This window comes from Eptesicus fuscus, chromosome 16, assembly GCF_027574615.1.
Source record: "Eptesicus fuscus isolate TK198812 chromosome 16, DD_ASM_mEF_20220401, whole genome shotgun sequence".
Classification (NCBI taxonomy): domain Eukaryota; kingdom Metazoa; phylum Chordata; class Mammalia; order Chiroptera; family Vespertilionidae; genus Eptesicus; species Eptesicus fuscus.
Genome location: NC_072488.1, coordinates 67,658,074 through 67,682,165, shown reverse-complemented (window position 1 = coordinate 67,682,165; position 24,092 = coordinate 67,658,074). Strand labels below are relative to the sequence as shown.

At 53.3% G+C, this 24,092-nt stretch overlaps 1 protein-coding gene across 1 annotated transcript in view; it reads right to left on the bottom strand.

The window, feature by feature from the left end:
• SLC9A2 (solute carrier family 9 member A2) overlaps window positions 1–14,593 on the bottom strand; it is a 130,682-nt gene extending 116,089 nt beyond the window's left edge. The window contains exon 1 of the mRNA XM_028128170.2: window positions 14,308–14,593. Coding sequence (XP_027983971.2) covers window positions 14,308–14,593 — 286 coding nt within the window. The remainder of the gene's footprint in view (window positions 1–14,307) is intronic.
• Window positions 14,594–24,092: the final 9,499 nt, after the last annotated feature.

The window sequence follows — 24,092 nt, the reverse complement described above, 5'->3', positions numbered from 1 at the left end:
CATTCTCCTTTGTGAAGATCGAGGAGGGACAGGTTGGCAGCATGGACTCCAGAGACGTTTATTCTTGCTATCAGCGGCTGTGGCACTTCCGAGGAATGTGAGGGAGACTGCCCCGAGCTTTCTCCCAGCTTCTGGTGTGCTGGCAGTCTCAAAGTCAGCAGAAAGTCAAACCATCATTCGACACCAGTCTTTCCAGCTGAGCTTGCTTCAGCAGTTGCATTGCAGGAAGCATACATTTATTTCTTCTTATGATAATCTGTCCATAAAAATTGCTCTTCAATAATATAATATGAATCAGATTTTAAAAAAATATATACATATATACATACATGTACATATATGTATACACACACATACAGAATCCTGCTTTAGAGGCTTCCCTCAGAAACATAGATGTTCTGGCCTAATTACGAACATCGGGTTAGTGTGCACAAAGAAACCCTTCAAATAGGCAGCATCTCCTGTGCTCTGCACCCAGTGCGCCTCCCCTTGCCGGGAACGCCAGCCTGGGCTCGCTGCAGGGCAGGCGCAGGCAGTGTCTCCGTCCTGCTGCCGGTGGGCTTCTGCAGTTAACCGCACCGGGTCCTCACTTACTCTCGCAATTGTCAGAGTTCAATAGGTTCTCTTCTCAGATGCTGTCCTTTTCTCTTTTCAATCCATTCAAAGACCAAACCCCACCCAACCACTGCCTGACCTTCGTCAATATACTTCTATCAGAGGGTCAGCAGAAAGAGGGAGCTGCCTAGCGAGCCTGATCCCAGCCTGTGGGAGCCTGTGGGCCGATCCCAGCCTGTGGAGCCTGTGGGCCGATCCCAGCCTGTGGGCCGATCCCAGCCTGTGGGAGCCTGTGGGCCGATCCCAGCCTGTGGGCCGATCCCAGCCTGTGGGCCGATCCCAGCCTGTGGGCCGATCCCAGCCTGTGGGAGCCTGTGGGCCGATCCCAGCCTGTGGGCCGATCCCAGCCTGTGGGAGCCTGTGGGCCGATCCCAGCCTGTGGGCCGATCCCAGCCTGCGGGAGCCTGTGGGCCGATCCCAGCCTGTGGAGCCTGTGGGCCGATCCCAGCCTGTGGCCTGATCCCAGCCTGTGGCCTGATCCCAGCCTGTGGGAGCCTGTGGGCCAATCCCAGCCTGTGGAGCCTGTGGGCCGATCCCAGCCTGTGGGAGCCTGTGGGCTGATCCCAGCCTGTGGGCCGATCCCAGCCTGTGGGAGCCTGTGGGCCGATCCCAGCCTGTGGGCCGATCCCAGCCTGCGGGAGCCTGTGGGCCGATCCCAGCCTGTGGAGCCTGTGGGCCGATCCCAGCCTGTGGAGCCTGTGGGCCGATCCCAGCCTGTGGGCCGATCCCAGCCTGTGGGAGCCTGTGGGCTGATCCCAGCCTGTGGGCCGATCCCAGCCTGCGGGAGCCTGTGGGCCGATCCCAGCCTGTGGGCCGATCCCAGCCTGTGGGCCGATCCCAGCCTGCGGGAGCCTGTGGGCCAATCCCAGCCTGTGGAGCCTGTGGGCCGATCCCAGCCTGTGGAGCCTGTGGCCTGATCCCAGCCTGTGGGAGCCTGTGGGCCGATCCCAGCCTGTGGGAGCCTGTGGCCTGATCCCAGCCTGTGGCCTGATCCCAGCCTGCGGGAGCCTCTGGGCTGTGGGAGCGCGCTGTGCAGGGCCCATGGCTGAGCCTGTGTGCCCTCCAGGCTGGGCTTCTGCCTCCAGCCACGCGGCTGTGTTCCTGGGCCTCCCTCCGTGCATGGAGCTGCCGGCCCCCAGGTCTAAGGCCGGGCTGTCGCCTGTGCTCAGGTCTCCGAGGCCCACAGCCCACCGCGCCGTGAGCAGCCCCACACTCGTGTTGGTTTCTCTCCTGGTCATCGGGTCTTCCCCTCTAACGGCCAGCCCACAGGGCACCTTTTGTTGCACTGGGAAAAGATCCTGTGGCAGCCAACAGAAGGAACAGGAGGCTTGTGTTATACAATTTTGCAAAATGCCCATGAGTAGTGAAACCAAGATGGAAACTCCTAGGCCCTCAGACAGCCTGAGGGACCGCTGGCTTCGCTGCACCCTCGCTGTCCTCAGGAAATAGACACTGGGCACCGTTCAAAGCATTTGTGCATGTATTACGTTTGAGTGTGAAATGCATGCCTCCCACACCCAGTGAGGTCCGCAGATGCCAAGGGAACTGCTGACTGCCAGGCGGGGACAGGATCTGCGCTGGGGAAGCAGGGATGCAGCCCGGACTGGGCGAGTCAAGTCCTCGTCTCGTGTTTCCGGGGCTGCAGCACGAAACCGTCCACAGCTCCTGCGGAGCGGGCCAGGGCTGCACGTTTAGGTTTCACAGCCACGAAGCAGGTTGCCCAGCCCCACAGGACTCCACATCTTCACCCTCAGAGTGCCACCCATCAGCCTCTTGGCGCCTGCCTGTCTCCCTTCCTCCCTCCCTCCCTCCCTCCCTCCCTCCCTCCCTCCCTCCCTCCCTCCCTCCCTCCCTCCCTCTCCTTTCCTCCCTCTCTTTATTCCTTCTTTCATTTAGTGACACCATTAGATGAAGGGGTTTGAGCAAGAAGATTAGATTTGAACAAAGTGTTCCGAGGGTAAAACTTGCCAGTGTACTATTTAGGGGGGATGACATAATTCGGGGAGCAGTTAAGTTCTGGTGACTATTTCTGAGTGACCCTTTGCATAGTCAAGCTGCGGGAGGGACAGAGGGGAGGGAGGGAGCACTAGGCTGGGGGTGGTGATAAGGCCACTGGATACTGTAACCTAGATTCAAAACTTCCATGCAGGCCAACAGTTGAAAGCAGTTTTTATTTTATTGCCCCAGGCTAGATGTTAAGGCCTAGGATTTGTCATACTTTCAACCCATGTGGTAGTACATAATTTATGCCAATTGGGTTTTGCTGTTTGCTTACTGCTGTCATTGAGTTGGACAAGGTTACCCGGAGAGCCTACTCCACCCTCCCCACCACCTTGTGTTGGAATTTTATTTTCTCTTTGGTTTTTATTCCTTTAAGATCCTGACTTCTAAATGAATTTACCACTTGCTTAAAATAAATAGATCAACACAGAGTAAAAACCCTGCACAGTCGCCAGCAATCGCTACCTAATTTCATTTCTCAGTTGAGTGGTTGCCAACACCAACTGCAGTCCTTTACGTGGAGGGAACCACTTGCACATGGGGCGGGTCGACACCGAGGACAGCCCTACGAGGGGATCGCACTATTTCCCCAATCCCCTCGGACCATCCCGTGTGGCTCGCGCTGCCTTCTCTGGCTTCAGATGGCCAGCTCGGCAGTCTCTGCACATCCCCGTGCCTCCTGTGCGGAGACCAAAGGCGTCTCAGTGAGCATCAGGATGGGTGCATCTGAGGAATTCTCATGGCCCCAGCTTCATCGTAATTATTATGTTTCATTAAAACAATAACCAAACCTACTAACGTATTTAGTGGGAACATGGAGGGCTGGAGGCCTGCCGATTACAGCATTTGTTAGAAGATTTAGGAATGGTAACAGCTCCCCTGGAAATGAAAAGAAAAAGAAAAAACAAACAACAAAAACCTGAAGAGGAAGTGAAGTCATTAAATACATAAGTTAGCTGTCACGTGAACCAAATTCCTTTTGCAAAACCGTTAGCACCCCTGAGCAGAGCCTGGACTGTGAGCGCATGAAAGAATGTCAGCAGTGAACAAATAAAAACTGTGAATCAAAGTAGATGACAGATGTGAAACAACTGAAAATATAAAACAGTGTTATCGAGATCCTGGACCTCGTTAGCTTTAACTATGTGCACACTGAGCTCCACAGGGGTAGACCCAGACCAAGCCCCTGTCCCCAGAGTCTCTACGTGAGGAGGACAGGCAGTGAGCACACAGCTGCTCAGGGACCCGTGTCAGAGCGATGCAGCACTGCAGAGACCAAGCGTGGGTGCCAAGAAACGGGGGCAGGTGCTTTTCTCTCTGGCAGAGATGTTATCTAATTCCCTCAAACTGTGAGCTCCCCCAGTGAGACAGTGTCCTGTCTCGCCAGGCAGCTCACAAGAGAATGCACAGGATGATGCCATTCTCCGGAGAAGACCGAGTGGCACGTAGTGAATCCCCTGGAGACCAGGGGACGGAGGGGTCTCCTGGCGTCTCCTCCCCAGTCCTGGGCGGTGCGGTGAGGAGAACGCGCTCTCAGTGCTGTTTCTGCGTCCACGCTGGGAAGGAGAGGCCGCCCAACGGTTTCACAGCGATAACTCCTTCAGCAGCACTTGCTTTAAACGCTTTCCTCCCTAGATTCCTACAGAAACCCTGTTTATACAGAAAGTGCCAGGGGAGGTGGAGATCATCTGAAAAGCACGTGTTTCCTCCACCCGTGGCGTGTCGGGGGCCCTGCCGCTGCTGTGCAGCCCTCAGCCCCGGGTGTGCGGCTGGGTAAGGAGAGCTTGCTCCCGGGGAGACCACGCTCCCCTCTGCTGCCCCCACTATCCCGCCTGGCTGCACCCTGCCAGTTTCCAGGACAGAAACTGGGATCCTTTCCCATTGGGAACTCACTTAGGAAAGCTGGCAGGTGAATTTTTAATGTGATGTAACATTGGAAACCAAGCCGTGTGACTTAGAGAGAACGCTTTGCATCACAGCAACAGCAGGGGCAGGGACACCCAGACCATCTACCAACGGGACCAACAGCTGCTCCCGGTGCAAGGAAATGCGGTTATGCTCCGGAGAGGCTGCAGACACCTGTTCCCCACCCAGCGCCAACCGAATCTCCCCTCAGTGAGCGCACCACTCTGTCCTCACGGCAACCTAGGAGGAGGCTACTATTGCCGTCCCATTTTACAGATGAGGTTAGAGAGGTTTGTTAACTCACCCAAAGTCCACAGGGACTAAGTGACAGAGTTGAGATTTTAGACAATAGAGTTTAAGTTACCGAAGTATGTGCAATAGCAGAATATGCATTAGAAGTAGAGTGACCAAATAACTTATCAGACAAATAATATATTTGAGAGTGAAAGGGTATGCTATTAATATATGTGCTAGAATAACAAATGTAAACTGTGGACTTCCTGGACAAACCATGGTGTGTGGGTGATTTAACTGCTACATGATTGACTTGAGATGAAACAGAAAGTATCTCTAGATATTTATTCTTCATTTCCTCAGTGATTATTTGTGGGGAACCTACCATGTGCCACACTGTCCTGGACAGTGAGTCACACACACAAGGCCCTTCCCTCATGAAGCGACGTCCTAATGAACGTCATGTATGCATGTGTCTGTATGTGCATATGTACATGTGCAATTCAATAAGTCTGTATGCAGGTGCAATAATATGACAGATATGACATCTTTCCTCCTATAAATCTGTTGGGGTTAGACTTTAGCCTATTAAAATTAATATGGGTTGAACATTTAATCTATGAATCATTAACATGATAATAAAGAGGTAATATGCAAATTGACCCTCACAACCTCACACAAGATGGCGACCCCCATGTGGTCAAAGATGGCTGCCACAAGATGGCTGGCAGGAAAGGGTAGTTGTAAGCGATCAAGCCATCTGGGGAGGGCAGTTGGAGGAGACCAGGCCTGTAGGAGAGGGCAGTTGTGGGGGAGACCAGGCCTGCAGGGGAGGGCAGTTGGGGGAGACCAGGCCTGTAGTGAAGGGCAGTTGGGGGGGGGGACCAGGCCTGCAGGGGAGGGAAGTTGGGGGGAACCAAGCCTGCAGGAGAGGGCAATTGGGGGTGACCAGGCCTGCAAGGGAGGGCAGTTGGGGGTGACCAGGCTGGCAAAGGAGGGCAGTTGGGGGCAATAGGGCAGGCAGGGGAGCAGTTAGGTATCGATCAGGCTGGCAGGGGAGTGGTTAGGGGGTGATCAGGCTGGCAGGCAGGCGAGCAGTTGGGAGCCAGCAGTCCCGGATTGTGTTGGCAGTTGGACATCCCCCAATGGGTCCCAGATTGGAGAGGGTGCAGGCTGGGCTGAGGGACACCCCTCCTCAGTGCACGAATTTTGTGCACCGGGCCTCTAGTTAACATGATAAACATATATTTAAAAGGCATTAGAATTCTACGTTCCCAAAGTTATGGATGGTGGAAAAGACTAGACCAGTGGTCGGCAAACTCATTAGTCAACAGAGCCAAATATCAACAGTACAACGATTGAAATTTCTTTTGAGAGCCAAATTTTTTAAACTTAAACTTCTTCAAAATAGACTCACCTAGGCCGTGGTATTTTATGGAAGAGCCACACTCAATGGGCCAAAGAGCCACATGTGGCTCGTGAGCTGCTGTTTGCTGACCATGGGACTAGACCAAGGTTCAAAAATTCTAGCCTGAAGTTCAGCTCCCATACTCCCCCCAAGTCAGGCCACACTCCATTTCATTGTCTCTCTCTCTCCTGCCTAGTTTAGAGTTGTGAGGTCAGAATGATCTTAACTTTGGGGTTGCTGTTGCTTCTGGGTGTATTTCAGTGGGTTCACACAATGACCCCATGGAATAGGCGGGATGTTACTGTCATTATTGTCTGATTTTATAATGACAACCTGACAAGTCAACTGGAGGCAATGAGGGCCGGCATGAGACTCTGGGGCAGCCAGGCTCTGGCTCCCGGTGAAGAGGAGGTGATGTAAGACACATCCAGGAGCTCTGGTGATGACTGACAGGAGTCTGGAGTCAGCCTTCTTCTCCAGAGGCAGGATGCAGTCTCCCCTTCCCCCCTGCCTCTCAAGAACTGCAGTGCCCTGGATGCTCCCTGAGCTCTCAAAACCCGTTTCCTCATCTATTTTTTAAACCTGGGGATAATAATGGTGCCTGCCTCCCAGTGCCACTGTGAGGATTAAACGAGATAATGAGTAGGAAGCACTGGGCCCAGATACCTGGCATGGAGAATGCTCTGCCATTGTGAGCTCTTGCATTTTATTAAAGAAATCATGCTGGGGGATTAGCCAGTCTCACCATCTCCGCCCTCCATTGCCACCTGCCACTGAGAAGGCTCTGCTCAGAGGCACTGCTCTGCTCAGGTTCCTCCTGGGCCTGGAGACCAGCTCGCGAACAGGACGGCGCTGCCTGGAGTGCAGCTGGGGCTCCCCGCGGGGGGCTGCCCGGGTAACAAGCCTTTCAGAGGCTCTCACATGCAGGTGGGCATGTGTAACCTGGTCTCTTTGCAGGTGACATTTCTACATATAATTGTGAATTTTATTTTCTTTTCTTACTTTCGCAGATGACCTTTGTATGCCAACACTAAGCAATGACATGAAATGCACATTTAAAACTACGGTCTGTCACAGCCACAGGGAGAGCCTTCCGAGGCGGGCCCAGGCCTCCTCTGGAATTACTGGATAGAGAGAGACACACACAGCTTCAAATAAGGGAAGAATTGTTTAAATCTAGATTAGAAAGGGCTTGCACAGTGATGAACAATGTGCAGGGTTATTCCAGGAAGCACATCAATTATGATTCATTATATTTAAAGATGTAATTGCAAGAGAGTAACCTGTAATTGTGCATGTCTCATTTGGAATGACAATACGCCCATGCCCACACATCTCTTTAACATAATAAACACATGTTTGTCTTGGCTTACGCTTCTTTTGCTCTGAGAGAAAACTCTTTGTTATAGATTGTTCCCCCTCCCATGATCCCTATGGAAATAGTAACAGAAGCAGCAGCCCCAGGTCCTCCTTCCACTAACTGAATAAGAAGCAAGTGTGTGAGGACGTGCCAGGGCGAGAACACAGGTGCATACTGAACTGCTGCTAACACACAGCCTCCCTCCTCCAGTCGGGGGCTGACTTTCCCAACACCCCGTCAACTGCCTGCTATGTCCTTTCTAGACATGTGCAAAGCCATAGAGGATAAAACAAAGGCAAATACCTCCACACCCTGCAGGGCTAGAAACGTACATGTTACTTTTACCTTAAATTAAAGAGAATCCGTGGTAACGTTCTATGAGCAGAACATGCCTGTGGACTTGCAACATTAGGTGGAGAGCGTTTCTTAGAGGCCATGGGAAGGCCACGGAGCCACAGTGTGGACCACGGAGCCTCTGCCCCCTGAAAACGGCAGCACTGACAGTTGGCCGTGCTCAGCACTTTTTTTTTTTTTTTTTTAACCTGGAATGGCTGATAAATGGAGAAAAATCAAAGTGGGAGATGTAGGTTGACTTTCAAGCCATGAACCAGAACTCCAGATGCAGGTACTGCCCGCCCATGTGCTGGGACCTGGCATTTGAGCACCCACATGAGGACAAGAAATCTGACTTCAGTCCAATAAGGGAAGGACTCCGGCCTAAATTCCTGAGTATCAAAGAGCTACTTTGTCCTAAATAAGCAAATAGTGCAGCCAGGGAAAAATGAAAGGAAGCACATCAACTCTTCATGGGCTCGGGCAACGGGAAATGTCACCTGTGAAGTGTAAGACTCCAGGGCCACACCACACACCTGCGTCAGGTCTGTATTCACAGTCCCTGCCTCACACAGGAAAACCAGACAGAAAAGCTGACCCTAAGGCCCAGGGAGGTCCCAGGAAGCAGACACTCTAACCATGCTGTGAGAACCGCTCACTATTCAGGGAAGCAGGGCCACCGGAGCACGTCCGCTGCTGAAGCTAGCGCACTATCATTCATGTTATAAACTCTCTCCATACAAAAGCCTAGGCGACCCTCCAACCATTAGATTGTCCGACCAGTAGTTGTGACGTGCAATGACCACCAGGGGGCAGATGCTCAATGCAGGAGCTGCTGAGCTGCAGTGACTTGGCAGCTGCGGTTCTTGGGTTAAGCACCCGGAACCAGAGAGGAGGGAGCCCAATTCCAGGGTGCGTCACCCGAGAACTGCCCTCTCTCAATTTGGGACCCCTCGGGGGATGTCGGAGAGCCAGTTTCAGCCCAATCCCTGCAGGCCAGGCCAAGGGACCCCACTGGTGCATGAATCCATGCACTGGGTCTCTAGTCCTATATAATAAAAGCCTAATATGCAAATAGACCAAATGGTGGAACGACCCGTTGGTGAGGGGCGGGCTGGCAAGCAGGCGGCACCAGGCCAGACAAGGCGGGTGCCAGCAGGCAGAGGAAGGGGACAGCAATTAGGGGCGGCGGTGACCAGCGGTGGTGGAGGGGTGATCAGGGAGCGGGGCTGACTGCTTGCTGGCTGGTGCAGTTGCCTGATCGGCCCGCCTGTCACCTCCCACAGAGGGTGGCCAGACTGTGGCTTAGGCCTGCTCCCCCTGGATCCCCTGAGGGCTCCGGACTGTGAGACCCAGGCCGGGCTGAGGGACCCACTTCCCAGTGCACAAATTTCATGCACCGGGCCTCTAGTAATACATAAAAGGGAAAGTCAGTAGATGTGATAGACATATGAATTAGCAACCCAAAAAACTAGAAATAACAGAACAATCTAAACAGTAAAATAGTTTAAATAAAATAATGAAAAGAAGGATGAAATCTATAATTACATAATAAAGAGCAAGAACAAACTGCAGAAGAACTTGGAAAAGGACCAAACATGCTTAAATGCTAAGATCGTTGAAATGGATTTCCGTCGAGTAGGTTAACCACAGAGTAGAAACACACTGCAGGTAATGTAGCTGGAACAAACAGAGAGCAGCATTAAGAAACTTGGAAGCACAACAAATTTCAAGAGAGAAAAAGAAAATAAATTCATACTGAGACACACCACGGCAATAGCAGAATAACCACATGAAATCTCTTAAGTACAAGCAGAGAGAGAAGTCAGATTAACTCCAAAGACCAGTGAGTAGCAACATAATTCACCTTAGCAACAAAAGGGGGCAGGAAATAATGAAATAATGTTTTGCAACGGAGTTGTAATTACTCAACCCCTGGACTGTTGTATAATTATTCAAGAAAATGATCAAAGTAAAGACATATTTAGACAAAGACTGAGGGAATTTATCATTCAAGGCCATCCCTGAAGTATCCACTAAAGAACTTATTTCAGTAAAAAGGAAACAATCCGGAAGAGAAGGGAGATGCAGAAGCAACAACAAAGACACACTGATAGCATGTCTGGGATATGCCAGTATTGCGGATATGAATGAAAACCTATTGGAGGGTCCAAACTACACAAAGCAGATCCAAATTACATGACGAAAACTTACAATTCGATCATTGGTGAAAATCTATCCATACACAAACCATCAAATTCACTTGATTTTACAGGTGAGTTTTACAACCCTCCCGGGAACAAATACACTTATACAAAAGGTTTTTTGTATACATCTTAGGGCTTCAAGACACATGAGAGAATTCTGCAAAAAATAAATAAATAAAGCATCCCATTAGTGATAAATAATAGTGTAATTGTTAAAGTTGCTAAAGCAACATTTTGGTGTGGAATCTTATTTCATAGTAATAATATGCTATTATTTTAAAAGGTACAAAACGATTCCTGGGGTAGAGGCCAGAGTTACAGTTCTAAAGAAAGCACCTGACGCGGTCCTCGGAAAGAGCCCGGGAGCTGCAGAGCCATCCTGCAGACAGAAAGAGGGGCTGGCCAGCCCGGAGAGGGAGGCTGTGCAGGGAGGGTCCACAGGAACCAGCGGGTGCCCACAGGAACGCCAGGCTTCCAAGTGAGATGTGGGTCAAATAATAGGGGGAGACCGTGAGCTTCATCTCACCAACCAGCTGGCGAGCTCAGGAAAACCAACTCTGACAACGAGAAACAGGTAAAGGACAAGGATCGTTCTTTTGTTTTCTTCAGAGATCAAGATCTGGGTAAGTCAGGCAGGTATTATCTAAGGGAACTGGTTTCATATTTCAAATTCAGATCAGCTTGGAGCCCAGAGGGGAAACAGTCATGGACCAAATTGTTTTGTCATTCCTTAAAATAATAACACAAGTTTATCTGATTTTTAAGACCAGGGGATGGAAGGAAGTGGAAAACACTGCATCCTAAGGACAAAGGAAGTGAAAAGGGCAGGATGGGTCCTGACACCTGGGAGAGAAGTGAGGGGCACGGGAGCCCTGAGGACAAAGAAGGGGCCTCTGGCTGTGAGCCAGCCTGAGCCCTGAGCCCTGGGGGGTGGAGGGGCAGAGCGGGGCGGGGCAGGGGAGCAGGGAGAGGGGCGCAGGCCTGGTCCCTGCTCAGGACAGATCCACTGACCACTGCACAGGAGAGAGCAGAGGGGCCAGCCTCATGCTCCAGAGAATGTTTCTCTTCTGAATTCTTGGCCCCTGTTTTCTGGGCTGTAGACCCCACCCCGTGTACAGGACTGACCAAGCAAAGTGGGCATTTTTACTGTTAAAAAACCCAACTTACTCAAAAGACAAACATTTAAAATGAAAGAACATGCGTGAGGATTGAACTGAAGAACAGACTGGGAGATGTTTCTTGCCAAAATTTTAAAAACTTTTCAAAGCTATACTAAATTTTCTATGTTCTTTTATTTATGTGACCTACTTCATATATACATACACACCCTCATCACCCTCATCCTCATCATTTTAGGAAGCTTTATTACTACAGAATTTTTTAAACCAAATAATTAGAAAATTGATTTTCCCTAAAAATCAGGTAAAGCAATGAAAAAATTGACTCATTTAACACTTGTGACTGTAATTTTTCTAGGTTTCTATTGTGTTGCAAACCAGAAAACTATTCTGAACTCACCATCAGGCATGGTTTAATTTTTTATTTTTCAGTTACAGTTGACATAACGTAATATCTTAGTTTCATCTGTACAGCACAGTGCTTTGACCTCCTACAAATGTCATTAGAAACCTCCCTTTGGGGCAACCTGTTTAACCTGGTTCAGATTAAGCACTGGTAATATTTCTCCAGGATCTCTGGGGCAGGTAAGTTCAGGTACACCAGGCACATGGCATTGAAGTGCCACAAATAGAAACCATGGCATTTTGTATGAGTTAATATTCCTGTTACCTCATAGCCTTATGTCCCTCTGCACAGCTCAATTTATCATCCTCCCCAAATAGGAGCAAATTAAGATATGCAAGTGACCCAAAATAATAGTGTTTTTTTTTCATTGCAACAGTTAAAATAAAAAGTGAATGACTACTTAATGGGCCGGGGAAAGTGTCCCACAGCACAGGGCCGCCCCCCAGGCCGCCCCGGAACAGAGCAGCGGCAGCAGCAGGACTGTACACAGGAGCATCAAGACCAGACCCCAGGGACAGCTCTGCGGCCTAAAACCACTTTCTGCTCTGAGAGCTCTCCGCTCCCCCAGCCCCGGCTGTCTGCACTCAGGCCCCTCTTTGCTTAGATCCTCCTGGCGGGAGATATGAGCATCTGTCTTTACTTCTAACTCTGTGCCACCCAGAGGCAGGAAGGAAAGAGGAAATAGTAGCCAGAGAAGCTGGGCATCTGGGGGAGGCAGGCAGACCCGGAGAACTGCCAGTGCTGGGCCAGAAATAACAGGCAGATCAATGCACCTATGGCCAGCACAGATCCCTTCTCATAAAACACCGCACCGCTAATGTGGTAAGGTCACAGGAGATGAAGAGATCATGATAGGAAAAGGGTGGGAGAGGCGCCCCACAGAGTGCGAGCCCCTGGAAGAGGCGGAGCTGGGGCAGAAGCAGAGATGGGCAGCCTGGCACTCAGACCTGGAGCTGGGAAACAGACTTGCCCACCACGGTCACAGGTGCCACTCCCACGCCCACTCCCCCGTGTTTGCTGCACGCCCAGCATTATCCTAAGGATGTTACACAATCTATTCTCCGTGAACCTGCACAACAAAACAAGCCTCCAGGACAGGCAGCCCTGGTGGATTCCGGCTCCCCCACCGGCCTGCGGCCTCTCCATTTCTCAGTTCCCTCCAAGGAGAAACGAGGCCATCACACCTCCCAGGATGGCTGTGAAAATGAGACGTAACGAACTTAAGTGGCTACTTGCAGCTGTTATTAGTGTGATTAATCAGATTAAAATAGTCAGGAGCGAAGAGCAGAAGAAAGAGTTGTAATTGAATAGAAATGGCAGCAGAGATGCAGTAATGGGAACCGGCAGAAGCAGCCCTCCCGGCGGCTGGTGGAGAGAACAGAGGCTGCGATCGCCGCCGCCGGCGTGTCTGTGAGTTCTGTGTCCACCTCTACCAGCGCCGGCGTGTCTGTGAGTTCTGTGTCCACCTCTACCAGCGGGAGCACTGGTGTGGGTCCTTCCTGCCGGCTGCTGTGAGGCGGCGGCCTGAGTGTGTCACTGCGGGAGGAGGCCCTCCGCGCTCACCCTGCTTCTCAGGTGGAAGCAAACACTGGTCATTGAAGGTGGCAAAACCTTAAGTAGCAGGTGCCTCCTTGGTCACCAGTAACAGGATCTACTTAATCCAATCAGACAGGGAAGTTCCCTCCCGCTCACCTCCCCAAACCACCCTCTCCCTGCCTGGCACTTCCCTCCAGGGCGACTTTGCTGATGCCTCTCTGGAATGGGGTGTCCTTTCTTCTCCACGGACCAGCCTGGCCATCTTTGAAAACCCGGAATAAAGCATCCTTTGCGCGAGGAAGTGATCGCTGCCTCCCCGCACAGCCATCCTTTCCCGCTGTCGCACCCTGCTCAGCACGCGGCTGTTAGGGTCGCCGACGCGTGCCCGGCCCTCCCGCAGGCCCTCCCGCAGGCCCTAGGCGATGGGGCGAGAGGCCCGGGTCCCGCGCAGCCTGCTCGCCGGCTCGGCGCTCCGCACAGGCAGGTGCGGAAACAGGCGGGAGCACGCACATCCTCCGCCCTAACCCCTTTGGAATCATTACGACAGAGGCTGACATATCTTCAGATAAAAAGTATTTAAAATATAAAGTAAAAACAATGTAAAGCACCACAATCCTAACAAAAGACTACAGAGCTGCGCGGACGGCGGGGACGGGAGGGAGAGGAGACATTCCGAGTCTGCTTTCCAAGTGAGAGCGAAAGGCAGTTGGAAAAGTGGGTTGATTATTTTAAAATATGCATCTTGCCTCCCTGGCCTGTCTCCCCAGAAAAGCGCTTCCTGGAGAGTCGAAGCCTCAGCCCAAAGCGGGGAGGAGAGTGCGAGTCGCCTCCCGCTTCTCAGCGCCGGCGCCCGGCAGGGGCCGCGCGGGGCCCTGTCTCCTTCCAGCGCCGGCTGTTCCCGAGCCGGGCCGGGCGCGGGGCTGCGGCCGCCGGCCTCCGCAGCAGCAGGTGTGGCCTCGCGGAGGGCTGTCACCGGCGGACAGGCAGAGGCGAGCAGCCCTCACTCAGGGGGGGCTCCTGCCGGGCGGCGCCCACGAAGAACCCAAAGCAGGAAACCTCGTCCCGGGACCCTTCCCGGCCAGAGCTCTGCCACCGGTCGCCCTGCCCTCGTCGGTGGGGAGGGGGCCCCGAGGCAGAGGTCAGCACCCCCGGCCCTCGCCCCCGCCCGGGCCCAGCGCGCTCACCGATCTTGGCCAGGGAGGCCAGCAGGATCCACAGGGTGATCTCGAAGGGGATCTGCACGTGCGGGTAGTCCAGGGTGAACACGGGCAGCCGGCTCTCCTCCAGCGGCGTCGTCCCCGGAGCCACCACGCTCGCGGGGCTGGGCGGGCTGGCGCTGGTGCCCACGGCCCTGGCGCCCGGCAGGGTCTCGGCCAGGGCGCCCGCCGGCCCCGCTACCTGCAGGAGCAGCAGGAGCAGCAGCGGCGCGGGCGGCCCCGGCCAGCGCCGCCCGGTGCCCGCCGGCTCCATGGGCCCCGCGCGCGGCTCCCCGGCGCTCAGCGCATCGCGCCCCGAGACGCCGCCGGCCAGGTCTCCGCAGCTCCCGGCTCGGTCCCCACGCGAGCCCTCGGCCACCCTCAGCCGCCCTCCGCCCCCGGTCGCCGGCCTGTGCCCGGCCCCGGCTCTCCGACCGCAGCTGCAGGCGCGGCCCCGGGCGGCCCGCGGGCGGGGGCGGGGCGGGCGCGGCGCCCTGGCGGCGGGGCGGGAGGACGCGGGCGCCGGGCTGGGCACCGCGCACCTGGCACCTGCCCGAGCGCGCGGGCGACGGGGCCCCGGTGGCCGCGGGGGCGGCAGCTGCGCCTCCCTTCGGCCGCCACCGCGCGCCGGGACCCGCCGCCCCGGAGCCTGCGGGCCGCGGGAGGGGTCGCCGCGCTGGGCGCACGGTGGCCGCCGCTGTCCCCGCCCCGGAGGCAGCGTCGGGCGTCCATCCAGTGGAGGGGCCGGCGCGACCCACGCGTGGCGCCCTGTCCCGCGCCGGCTTCTCCGAGGGGACGCCTGGCCCTCAGGGCGCTTGGGGGCGGCGCCTCAATCTGGGGGTCAGAGGGGACGCCGGGCGGCGCAGGTGGGGGCGCTACGCCTCAGCCCCGCGCCGCCGCCCTAAGCCCGCTGCGGAGCTTGGGGGAGGTGGGGAAAGCCTCACTTTGTCCCCCTCAGCCCCCCAAGAGTCATCGGATCTCGTCCAGGACTTTCTGCGCCTCGACGTCCCGCGGGACTCGAGGTCCCCCGCCCCCACCGAACCTCCCCCATCCCCGCTCCCCCCGCCCCCGCTCCCCCGGAGCGCGCTCCTTCCCACCGGAGCTGGCTGCACGCTGAGTGCCCTTCCCTCTCCCTCCCCGGCGCGAAATAGAAACATCTTCCTCTGTTTTCAGGGTTAGAGGTGCGCATGTCTGGGAGCCACAGAAATGTAATTATTTCGTGGAAAACCGGTGGTTTGCCGGCTTAGCCCGGCTTGACCCGCTGCGCTGATTACAGGGCGGCTGCGGCGCGGAGGGAGGAGAGGAAGCGGTTCCCGGCCCCAGAGCCGCCTCCGGCGCAGCGCAGCCCCTGCCCAGGGCGCCTCGGACGCCGCCTGCACCCCGCATTCCCGGCGTCTTGATCCCCAAAGCGGGAAGGAACGCAAAAGCAGAGCCGTGACTCCAAGCCGCGGAAACAATGTTCCCTTTCAGATTTAGGCACGAAAATCTGACTTGCTTGTAAAAATTTTAATGTGTCAAAGTAACATTAACCCCCTGGCAATTCAGCATTTAAAGGGTGTGTGTGTGTGTGTGTGTGTGTGTGTGTGTGTGTGTGTGTGGCGGGGGTGGGGGGGTGTTCCCCAAAGTTCCAACAGGGCACCGTGAGCTGTCAGCAGAGCGCACTTGAAAACTGAGCCGAGACCGAACAGAAGCCTGGAAGGCACAGTCCTCCTTGGACTTGAAAGTGAGCGGGGCCAGGGCCAGGGCCAGGTGAAACGGGAGAGGCTCCGGCAGAGGACAAGCACGCAGTGGAATGTCCATTGTGAAGCGGCCGAAAGGCCAGCTCCCGGGGGCGGGGTAAGAGATCGGTTCAATTATTCGATCAGACCTAACATGCAGCCTTTTTGTTTTATGGAACAGGGACGAAGCTCACGTCTTCCGTCTGAGAGGGGACGCTGAGATAGAAGGGGGACCTTGATTGCAGTCAGCTGGAACGCTGTATAGATTCCTCCCGGTGGAGCCGGGGTCGCAGCAGCATGCCCTCCCCGAGAGCCTGGCTGGTGAAGCCTCGAAAGCCGTCCCGAAGGAAAGATGAAAAATGGCGCAGAATACACGGGCCAAAAGCGAGGAAGAGGAATAGGAATGCTAGTGGTCCTACGAAGGGAAGGAGAGACCAGTTCATTTCCTTTAGCCGGTAGGCCCATGAATGTGATGGCCGTTCCCTGATCTTTGCAGCCCGCTCTGTGGTTTTTGGGCGGCGTCCCTGATTGGCCAGACTGAGTGACATAGAAACAACACTCTTCCTCCAGAAAGAGGCACAGGCCCCGCTCCGCTTTAGGAGGTCTAGTCCTCTTCTGTTCCGGGGTGACAGCTGCAGGGAGGCTCTCTGATCCCGAACGTGAGCTAAACTTGGGCAGTCATCTAGGCTTTCTTGTAGGTCCTGAGACAGGATTTCAAAATACGTTAGAGAGTGGTTAGGCCCCCATGCCAGTCCCGACCCCCGCTGTGATGCCGAGGGTTCTGAGGAGAGGATTATCTGGGTGCCCTTTTGTGTCGGATCTGGTGGGTTACGGGGACAGGCAAAGGCTGATTATCAGGCGGCCACATCTACGTTGGGTGAGAGATAGACGAAGGTACAGGTTTCTGTCCAGTTGGTGGGGAGACAGGTGTATATGTTCTCCCCATAGAGGAAGGAAGGATCTCTGATCATGGAGACAAGCTGAAAGGTGTAAGGAGAAGAGGTGACTAACGGGTATGAGGTTCCCTTTCCAGGTTCCACGCTCCAAGCTGAGAGGGTGGTTGCCATGGCGCTACCGATAAGGGTGACAGATGAGTGGTTGAGATTCCATTGCGGTGAAAGTGGGCGGGAACGCTAGGATGGGCTGTTATCCAAGGGAAGAGCGAAAGGGAAGGAAAGGAGCAGTTGAAGCCTTGGGCCTGGGTGGTTGGATAGGAAGGAAAACAGACCGGCTGTAGGCAATAACCACTGGCTTCCGGGAGACCTGGTAGTCAACCCACTGGGACCAACGGCCGTTTGGTACCATCTAGGTTAACTGTGGTGTGGCCAGCTGCTGATGGGAGGTGGCCCATTGATATACTGCCCTGTGCCCTTGTAAAGCATAAAGCGGCTTGGGTAATTAGTGGGGTGGGTAGAGTGACCGGGAGGGAGGGAGGAACTACCTTAGTAGGAGATAGAATATAAGCACAGAAAAGGAGGGAGGCTTGATTTGCTTGGCCTGTAGGATAATTACCTAGAAGGGTGTCTGCCTTTTTGAGAAATATAATTCCCTTTCCCTTCTTATAAGCCAGAGTGGTTTTTGCATGGTTCTATCTCTTGTTTGGTATAGGGATGTGGGTAAGGCGGAGTGCTCACTCATTCACCCTCTTCTTCTGGGATGTGGGTAAGGCGGAGTCTGGTGGGCCCGATCTGGTGGCTGTAATCTTAGGTGATGGAGGTGTTCCTGAGACGGGTTTAGTCTGGAAAGGTGGAACCATGGGAGATGCCCTGATAATTTAGCTGCAGTTGGGGCAATTAAGAGTACCTGATGAGGGCCTTGCCTTCAGGGCCGTGAATTATGATGGATTTCCTTTAGGAGGAGTAGGGGGATGTCTCCTGTAAAAGTTGAGGGAAGACCTGTTCGGCATGTTCTTCCGTAATTGTCAGATGAGATTTAAAATTCGGACATAGTCTCTGTGGAAGGGAAGTTTCCAAATAAGAAGGGTCTTCCATACATGAGTTCAAAGGGACTAAGAAAGGAGGGTACATGAGGGAATTGCCCTGATGTGCATAAAGGCTAGAGGTACCAGAGAAGTTTAAGGTTCTTTAGTTTCAAGAAGAGCTAAATTATTTAGGTGGGACTTAATTAAGAATTTGCCTTTTCTACCTTGCCTGAAGATTGGGGCTGGTGGGGGATGTAAGTCCCACTGGGTGTTCAGAGTGGAGGAGACCGGTGGAGTCATTTGAGATGTGATTATAGTGAGGTGGGAAGGCTGAATCTGGGAACGATATGCTGAATGGGAGCTGTGTGACCTCAGAGGACTTTCTTTAGGGGAATGCTTCTGCCCAGCCTGAGAAGGTGTCTACTAAAGTTAAGAGAGATTTGGTTTTTTAAATAGGGGGCATGTGAGTGAAGTCAATCTGCCAGTCTTGTCCAGGGATTTGGCCCCTTGACTGATGAGTGGGGAAAGAAGAAGATGTAACCTGTCCTTGGGGAGATACTGAGTAACAAGTGGAACAGGTTTTGGTGGTATCTTGCAGTAGGAAGGCTAGGCTGGGACACGTCATGAGGGCTTTAGGAGTTGTAAGTGTATCCTATACGTAGGGAATTGTGAATAGCCCATAAGATATCACGGGCCTGTCCCTGGGGAAGGACATATTTTCCCTGAAATTTTAATCATGGATCTTCCTGAGTGGTCCCAAGAGTTAATAGGGACTGAAGTTCCTCTGGAGTGTATTAGGGCATTATATGGGGTGGAGCTAAGAGTTGGGGAGATGGGGGCTTCCTCTGAGCTGCTGTCTTGGCCTCCTGGTCTGCTTTGTTATTTCCCTTTATTACGGGATCATTCCTGACTCAGTGTCCTTTGCAGTGTATGACTCTTAAGAAGACTAAAAAATGTGAGAGAGGTTCCTAAATACCAAAGGGGGAGAGAGGTTCCTAAATGCCAAGCAGGAAGACCTGTGAGGCTTTCAATGATAGTGGCAAGGCCTTGGAATGAGTGGTGGAAATGAAGAAGGTCTGGGCTCAGATATAAGGACTTAGGCAACAGGAGAGAGCCTGGGTGGGGCTGCTTTAGCTCACTAGGAGAGAAGGGGTCCCTTTGGACATCAGGGGTGATCAGGTCCTGACTCAGTGGACAACACAAACCTTCTACCCACTCACAAATAACCAGCTTCAGCCAAAAAGTAAACAACCAGCATTTGCATTTATGAACACACTTTAACCACACTCTTACTTTCAAGAAAATATACATTCAACAAAGTATAAGAGACCTTCTGTAATAAAAACTAAGAGCAGGCGAAATAAAACATGTCTAGCAATCAATGTTTCAGTATTGTATACTATTTTAAAATATTTAGATATTTATCATTTTACCCAGCAATGCTCCAAAACCTTTAAGCTACCAAAGATTTTGGAAAATTATGTGTAGGCATATGAGGCTGGAGAAAAAGTGGAGGGGGCGGGGAGAGGGGGAGAGAGCAGGCCCAGTAGCCTGTTCCCAGGCTTCTAGCCACTTGGACTTAAAACTGCCACATTTTCCCTTAGAGATAACATGCTGAGGTCTGGGTGATAATGAGTTCCGCTTCTGGTAGTAGCTGGGCTGTTAAGTAAGCGTTAGTAGTGTTTCAGTAAAGAAAGTTGTTCTTTGGGAAGGGGGATGAGGGGTGAGAAGGCGCTGAGGTCAGAGCAGTTTTCAGAGCATTAAAGGGAAAAGAATGTGGCCTTGAGATCCAAAGGCTCAGTGAGGGTCCCTTCGCTGTATCCTAGAGGGGCTTTGCAAGAAGACTGAAGTTGGGAACCAGAGTCGAGAGAACCTAGCCAGCCCGAGAAAGGAGAGTATTTCTTGTCCAGAAGAGGGAACTTCATGGAGGAGATAAGGCTTTTACAGCCCAAGGAATGGCCTCCCTGGGTGAGAGAGTGAACTGAGGCAGGTGACTGGGCTTGGGACAACTGGGCTTTATGAGGGGATGTACTAGGCATTGAGGTAGAATAGAAAAGAGTGAATGAGGGTATTTAGTAAGATGCAGTATAGAGGCGAGGTGGCTAATGGCTGTGACACTAATTTGTCAACCCCATAATAGAGACTGAGGAGGGGACAAGGGTCCCAGTGAATTCAGGAAGGGCAGAATAAGTGGCCCCAGTCAATTGAAAAGGAGATCGGCTTACCTGTCACCCCAATCATTACCTGAGGCTCTGTCCTGGGGATGTAACTCCGTGGGGCCTTGTCAGGGCCGGGCAGCTTCAGTCTTCGGTGTCATTTGAAGCAGGGCCCGGAGGAGGCTTAGCCCCTGACTTGCCCTCAGTAGGAGGAACGGCACTTCATTTTGGCTCATGAGGTGGTGGCTAGGAGCTGGAAGGCCTCCTTCTGGGCCTCAGCCTGGGCCTGATCTCACTTTTGTTTTTGGATTTAGGTTCCTCATCCCTATCATTAAGATGTTAAAGGCCAGGTTAACGAGGCCTTTTTGAGGGGTTTGTGGACCTCTGTCTGTTTTTCGAAGTTTATGGTGTGTGTGTCAGGGGCTGATTGGGAGATAAAAGGGTGTCCAGAAGAAGGGCTCCCTCAGGGGAGGTGGAGTCTAAGGTGGTAAGTTTCTGTAAAGCCTCTGTGAGGCGGGAGAGGAAGAAAGCTGGGTTTTCCTTGAGGCCTGAGTGATTTCATTAAATTTGTCATAATTGACCACCTTATGGCAGCCTTTCTGAGTCTGGCAATGAGAAAGGTGATTATATGGCTACAGAGCTGGCGCCTTGGGGAAGAAACCTGATAGTCCCATCTCGGGTCAGTTCCGGGGACTCCGTCAGCGCCAACTGGGTTGGCCATCGAGTCCTGTCTATGGAGGGCCTTGCCATGGAGCTGAGCTGCTAGCCAGATGCGCTCCTTCTCCTCGGGGGGAGAGAGGAGGACAGGAGGACATAGATGTCGTGCCAGACCAGGTCATAGGACTGGGTCAGGTATTTAAATTCCGTAGTAAAGGTGGTTGGGTCGGAAAGAGTAAAGGTGGGAAAGACCTGAGATGCCTCTCAATCCGTGTGAGGTCAGACACAGAAAATGGGCGTGGACGCGGACAATCCCCTCAGTTCCTGCTGCCTCTCTCAGGGGTGGAATGGGCGCAGGAATAGAAGAGGCTGTTGAGGAAGGTGGTGTTTGGGTGGCCCAAGAGCAACTGTTAGGGGGAAAAGGCTGTCTTAAAGCTTGTATTCTTGGGATTTGGGCTTTCAGGGGCCAGGGAGAAGGTGGTTGCTGGTTAGCAAGGTCTGTGTCTTGGGATCTACTGCAGGTGAGGGAAGGGATGTGTAAGGGGATGGAGGTCGGTGGTCTGCTGAGTCAAGAGTAGATTCAGAATCAGAAGTGTTAGGATAAGATGTTTTGTGTGAAGGAGAAGGTAGAGCAGGACTGAGAGAGAGGGTTGGGACGGAAGGGTAAAAAAGGCCTGGACGTAGAGAATCTCCGACCATTTTCCATTGTAGTGACAGCAATTATCTAAACTGCAGAATGTGTTAAAATGGAAAGTCCTGTTTTCAGGCCATTGAGACTTATTATCTAGTTTATGTTGTGGCCAAACAGTATTACCAAATAAAATGAGGGCCTTGGGCCTGATCTCCCCGTGAGTGTGCAGAGGGCGTGTGGCGTGGCCCACGAGAGGAAGAGTGAGTGACAGACCACAAATCGCAAGGTGACTGTTTAGGGCAGGCGTCCCCACTGCTAAACAAATCACCACAGAAATGAGGGGTGACCCTCTGGACTGGGCGTCCCCAATCCAGAAGGATCTGAGACTGAATGGCTGAGGAGTCTTCTGGGCTAGCGCTAGGACTTTTGAGACGAGAGACTTTGAGAAGTCAGTGAGAGAGTGTGGGCAGAAGACGCGGGATGAGGAGAATTGTGGGACGTCACTCACCTGGAGAAGACTGGCCCGTGTGGGATGGAGCGTCAGCAATGGAGAAGGAGAGGTTCCCAATCTGGAGTCCTCCTTGGCTGGCTGGGGCAGGGGGTGGAGGGTGTGTGTGTGGCGGGGGCGGGGGGGGGACAGTATAAGGGCAGGAGGCCTGATCATGGCTGGCAATGGAGTCACCTGAGTAGGATTCGGAGGTAAGCCCAGGTCGAGCTGCCGCTGCCTACTGCTCCCCGAGTAGCAAACTCGGGGTGACTGAAGCCGGGGTGATGGCTCCCCTTCCCTGTGGAGTTCTCCCGGGTTTTGGCACCAAATGTTAGGACGCCCAGGGAGGACCGCAGGAGGCCAGATGGTGAGGGACTGCGAATTCATTCGCTCATCCGCACACCAGGCGGCTGAGCGGGGCGGCTCCAGCCCCAGTGACGGAGCCAGCGGTTTTTGAAGGACTTCTGGCGGGCTTTTTCTGGGCGGAGACTTCCCTGTGCAGTTCGGGATTCTGGGCCGTCCGGAGGGCAGAGAGGATGGTCTTAGCAAGTGGATGGTGGTCTAGGCAAGTGGAATGTCCATTGTGAAGCGGCCTAAAGGCCAGTTCCCAGGGGGGGATTGATTCAGTTGTTCGATCAATGCTAACATACACTAGGTAGTTAAAGGTTGGCAACTTTTCCTTACATTTGGAAAAATACTTTTCTGTTTATTTTTATAAATGGAAGATAAGGACTTAGTTTAAAAACGCACACACTCTTTTCATCTTTTCCAGAAAGCAAATAGGAAAGAGTTAAATTACACCTCCATGCTAAACAGACTTAGCTAAGCCACTTCCTCAGAAGCCCTGTGATGAGAAGCTCGGAGAGCAACCGCATGCCGCCCGTGACACCAGGCATCACTGCAGGGCGATCCTGTCGCCACAAGTTAAACGTCTTCCCGGCTCTCGTTGCCATGTGGAATGACGGACGTCCTACAATGGCTCACCTGACTCGATTTCTGCCTCTTACTCTCACTCCCTCACTCCCCTCCCCAACCCTCACTGCTCTATGAACTCTGACCGATGGGAGCCCGTGCTCCCTCTCACCTCAGGGCCTTTGCACATTCTGTTCCCTGTACAGGGGAGACTTTTTTCTCTCTGCCCTTGACCTTATTAACTCCTCCCAGGGTCTCAACTCAGAGGTAACTGACTCAAGGAAGTCTCACCTGGCACCTGACTGTCTGGACCAACAGAGTCCCCATTTATGCCCTTTGCTACCTCCCAATGCCTTCCTTCTTAGCGCTCACTAGTGTTATTTTCTCCTGCAAGGCTGAGCGCTCTTTCCCCTTCAGCTCTTCGCATAGTGCCTGGAGTTCAGCAAGTGCCCGCTGGGGGCGCGTTGGTAATGGTGTGCTCTGACCAGAACCACAGCTCTCGCTGGGATTGCAGGGTGGCTGTGACGGCGCCACAGGAAACATTTCCTTCATGTTTTGGGATCTCACATCTCCCTTTTCTCTTTCTAATCAAATGATGTGAATATCCAATCACATGACAGGATTTGTAAATATCTTCACACCTGGGCATTACCTGATTTGGATTGATCTCCACACCGTACCATAGGAGTGTTTCTTAGGAACACGTGAAGCTTCTCGGAGAAACGGGCAGATCTTTCTCTCCCTTGTACCCTGCAGTGGTCCGTTAGAATAGAGGTGTCCCCAGGATCCCTGTGGCAGGCACACTCTCAGGAGTCCTAGCCATCAGCATCACAAAAGTCACGAAGCACTCTCATGAGAAGGTGCACTTTAGAAAATAATGTGCTCTCTGCAGAGGAAATGGGGTCATTGTGGAGGGAAGGCTGGTCTTAAATGTACCCTAAATCCCGCCCTGGAAAGCTCTGAGGACCTGGTTTAACTGCCTCTTGCCTGGTGGAGCTTGGAGCTCAAGGAAGTTGAATGCTGCCCCCTCCTCTCCCCTCCCCCACCCCAGATTCATCCTGGGTGTGAAGGAGCTGGCACAGGTCCCCAGAGGTAGTTACTATCCCAGCTTCTCCAGAGGCAGCGGCTGCAGGAGCCTCTTGCTCTGAGGCACTGGCACCCTGGCACCACAGCGGGGCGCCAGCACTCTCCCACAGGCCGCCGCACCTGGGACCCCCAGGCTTGTTCAGGAAGCTGGGTAGGAACTGAAGTGGCTTGTCCTCTGGGTCCAGAGCGGGGGTTGGGGGGAATG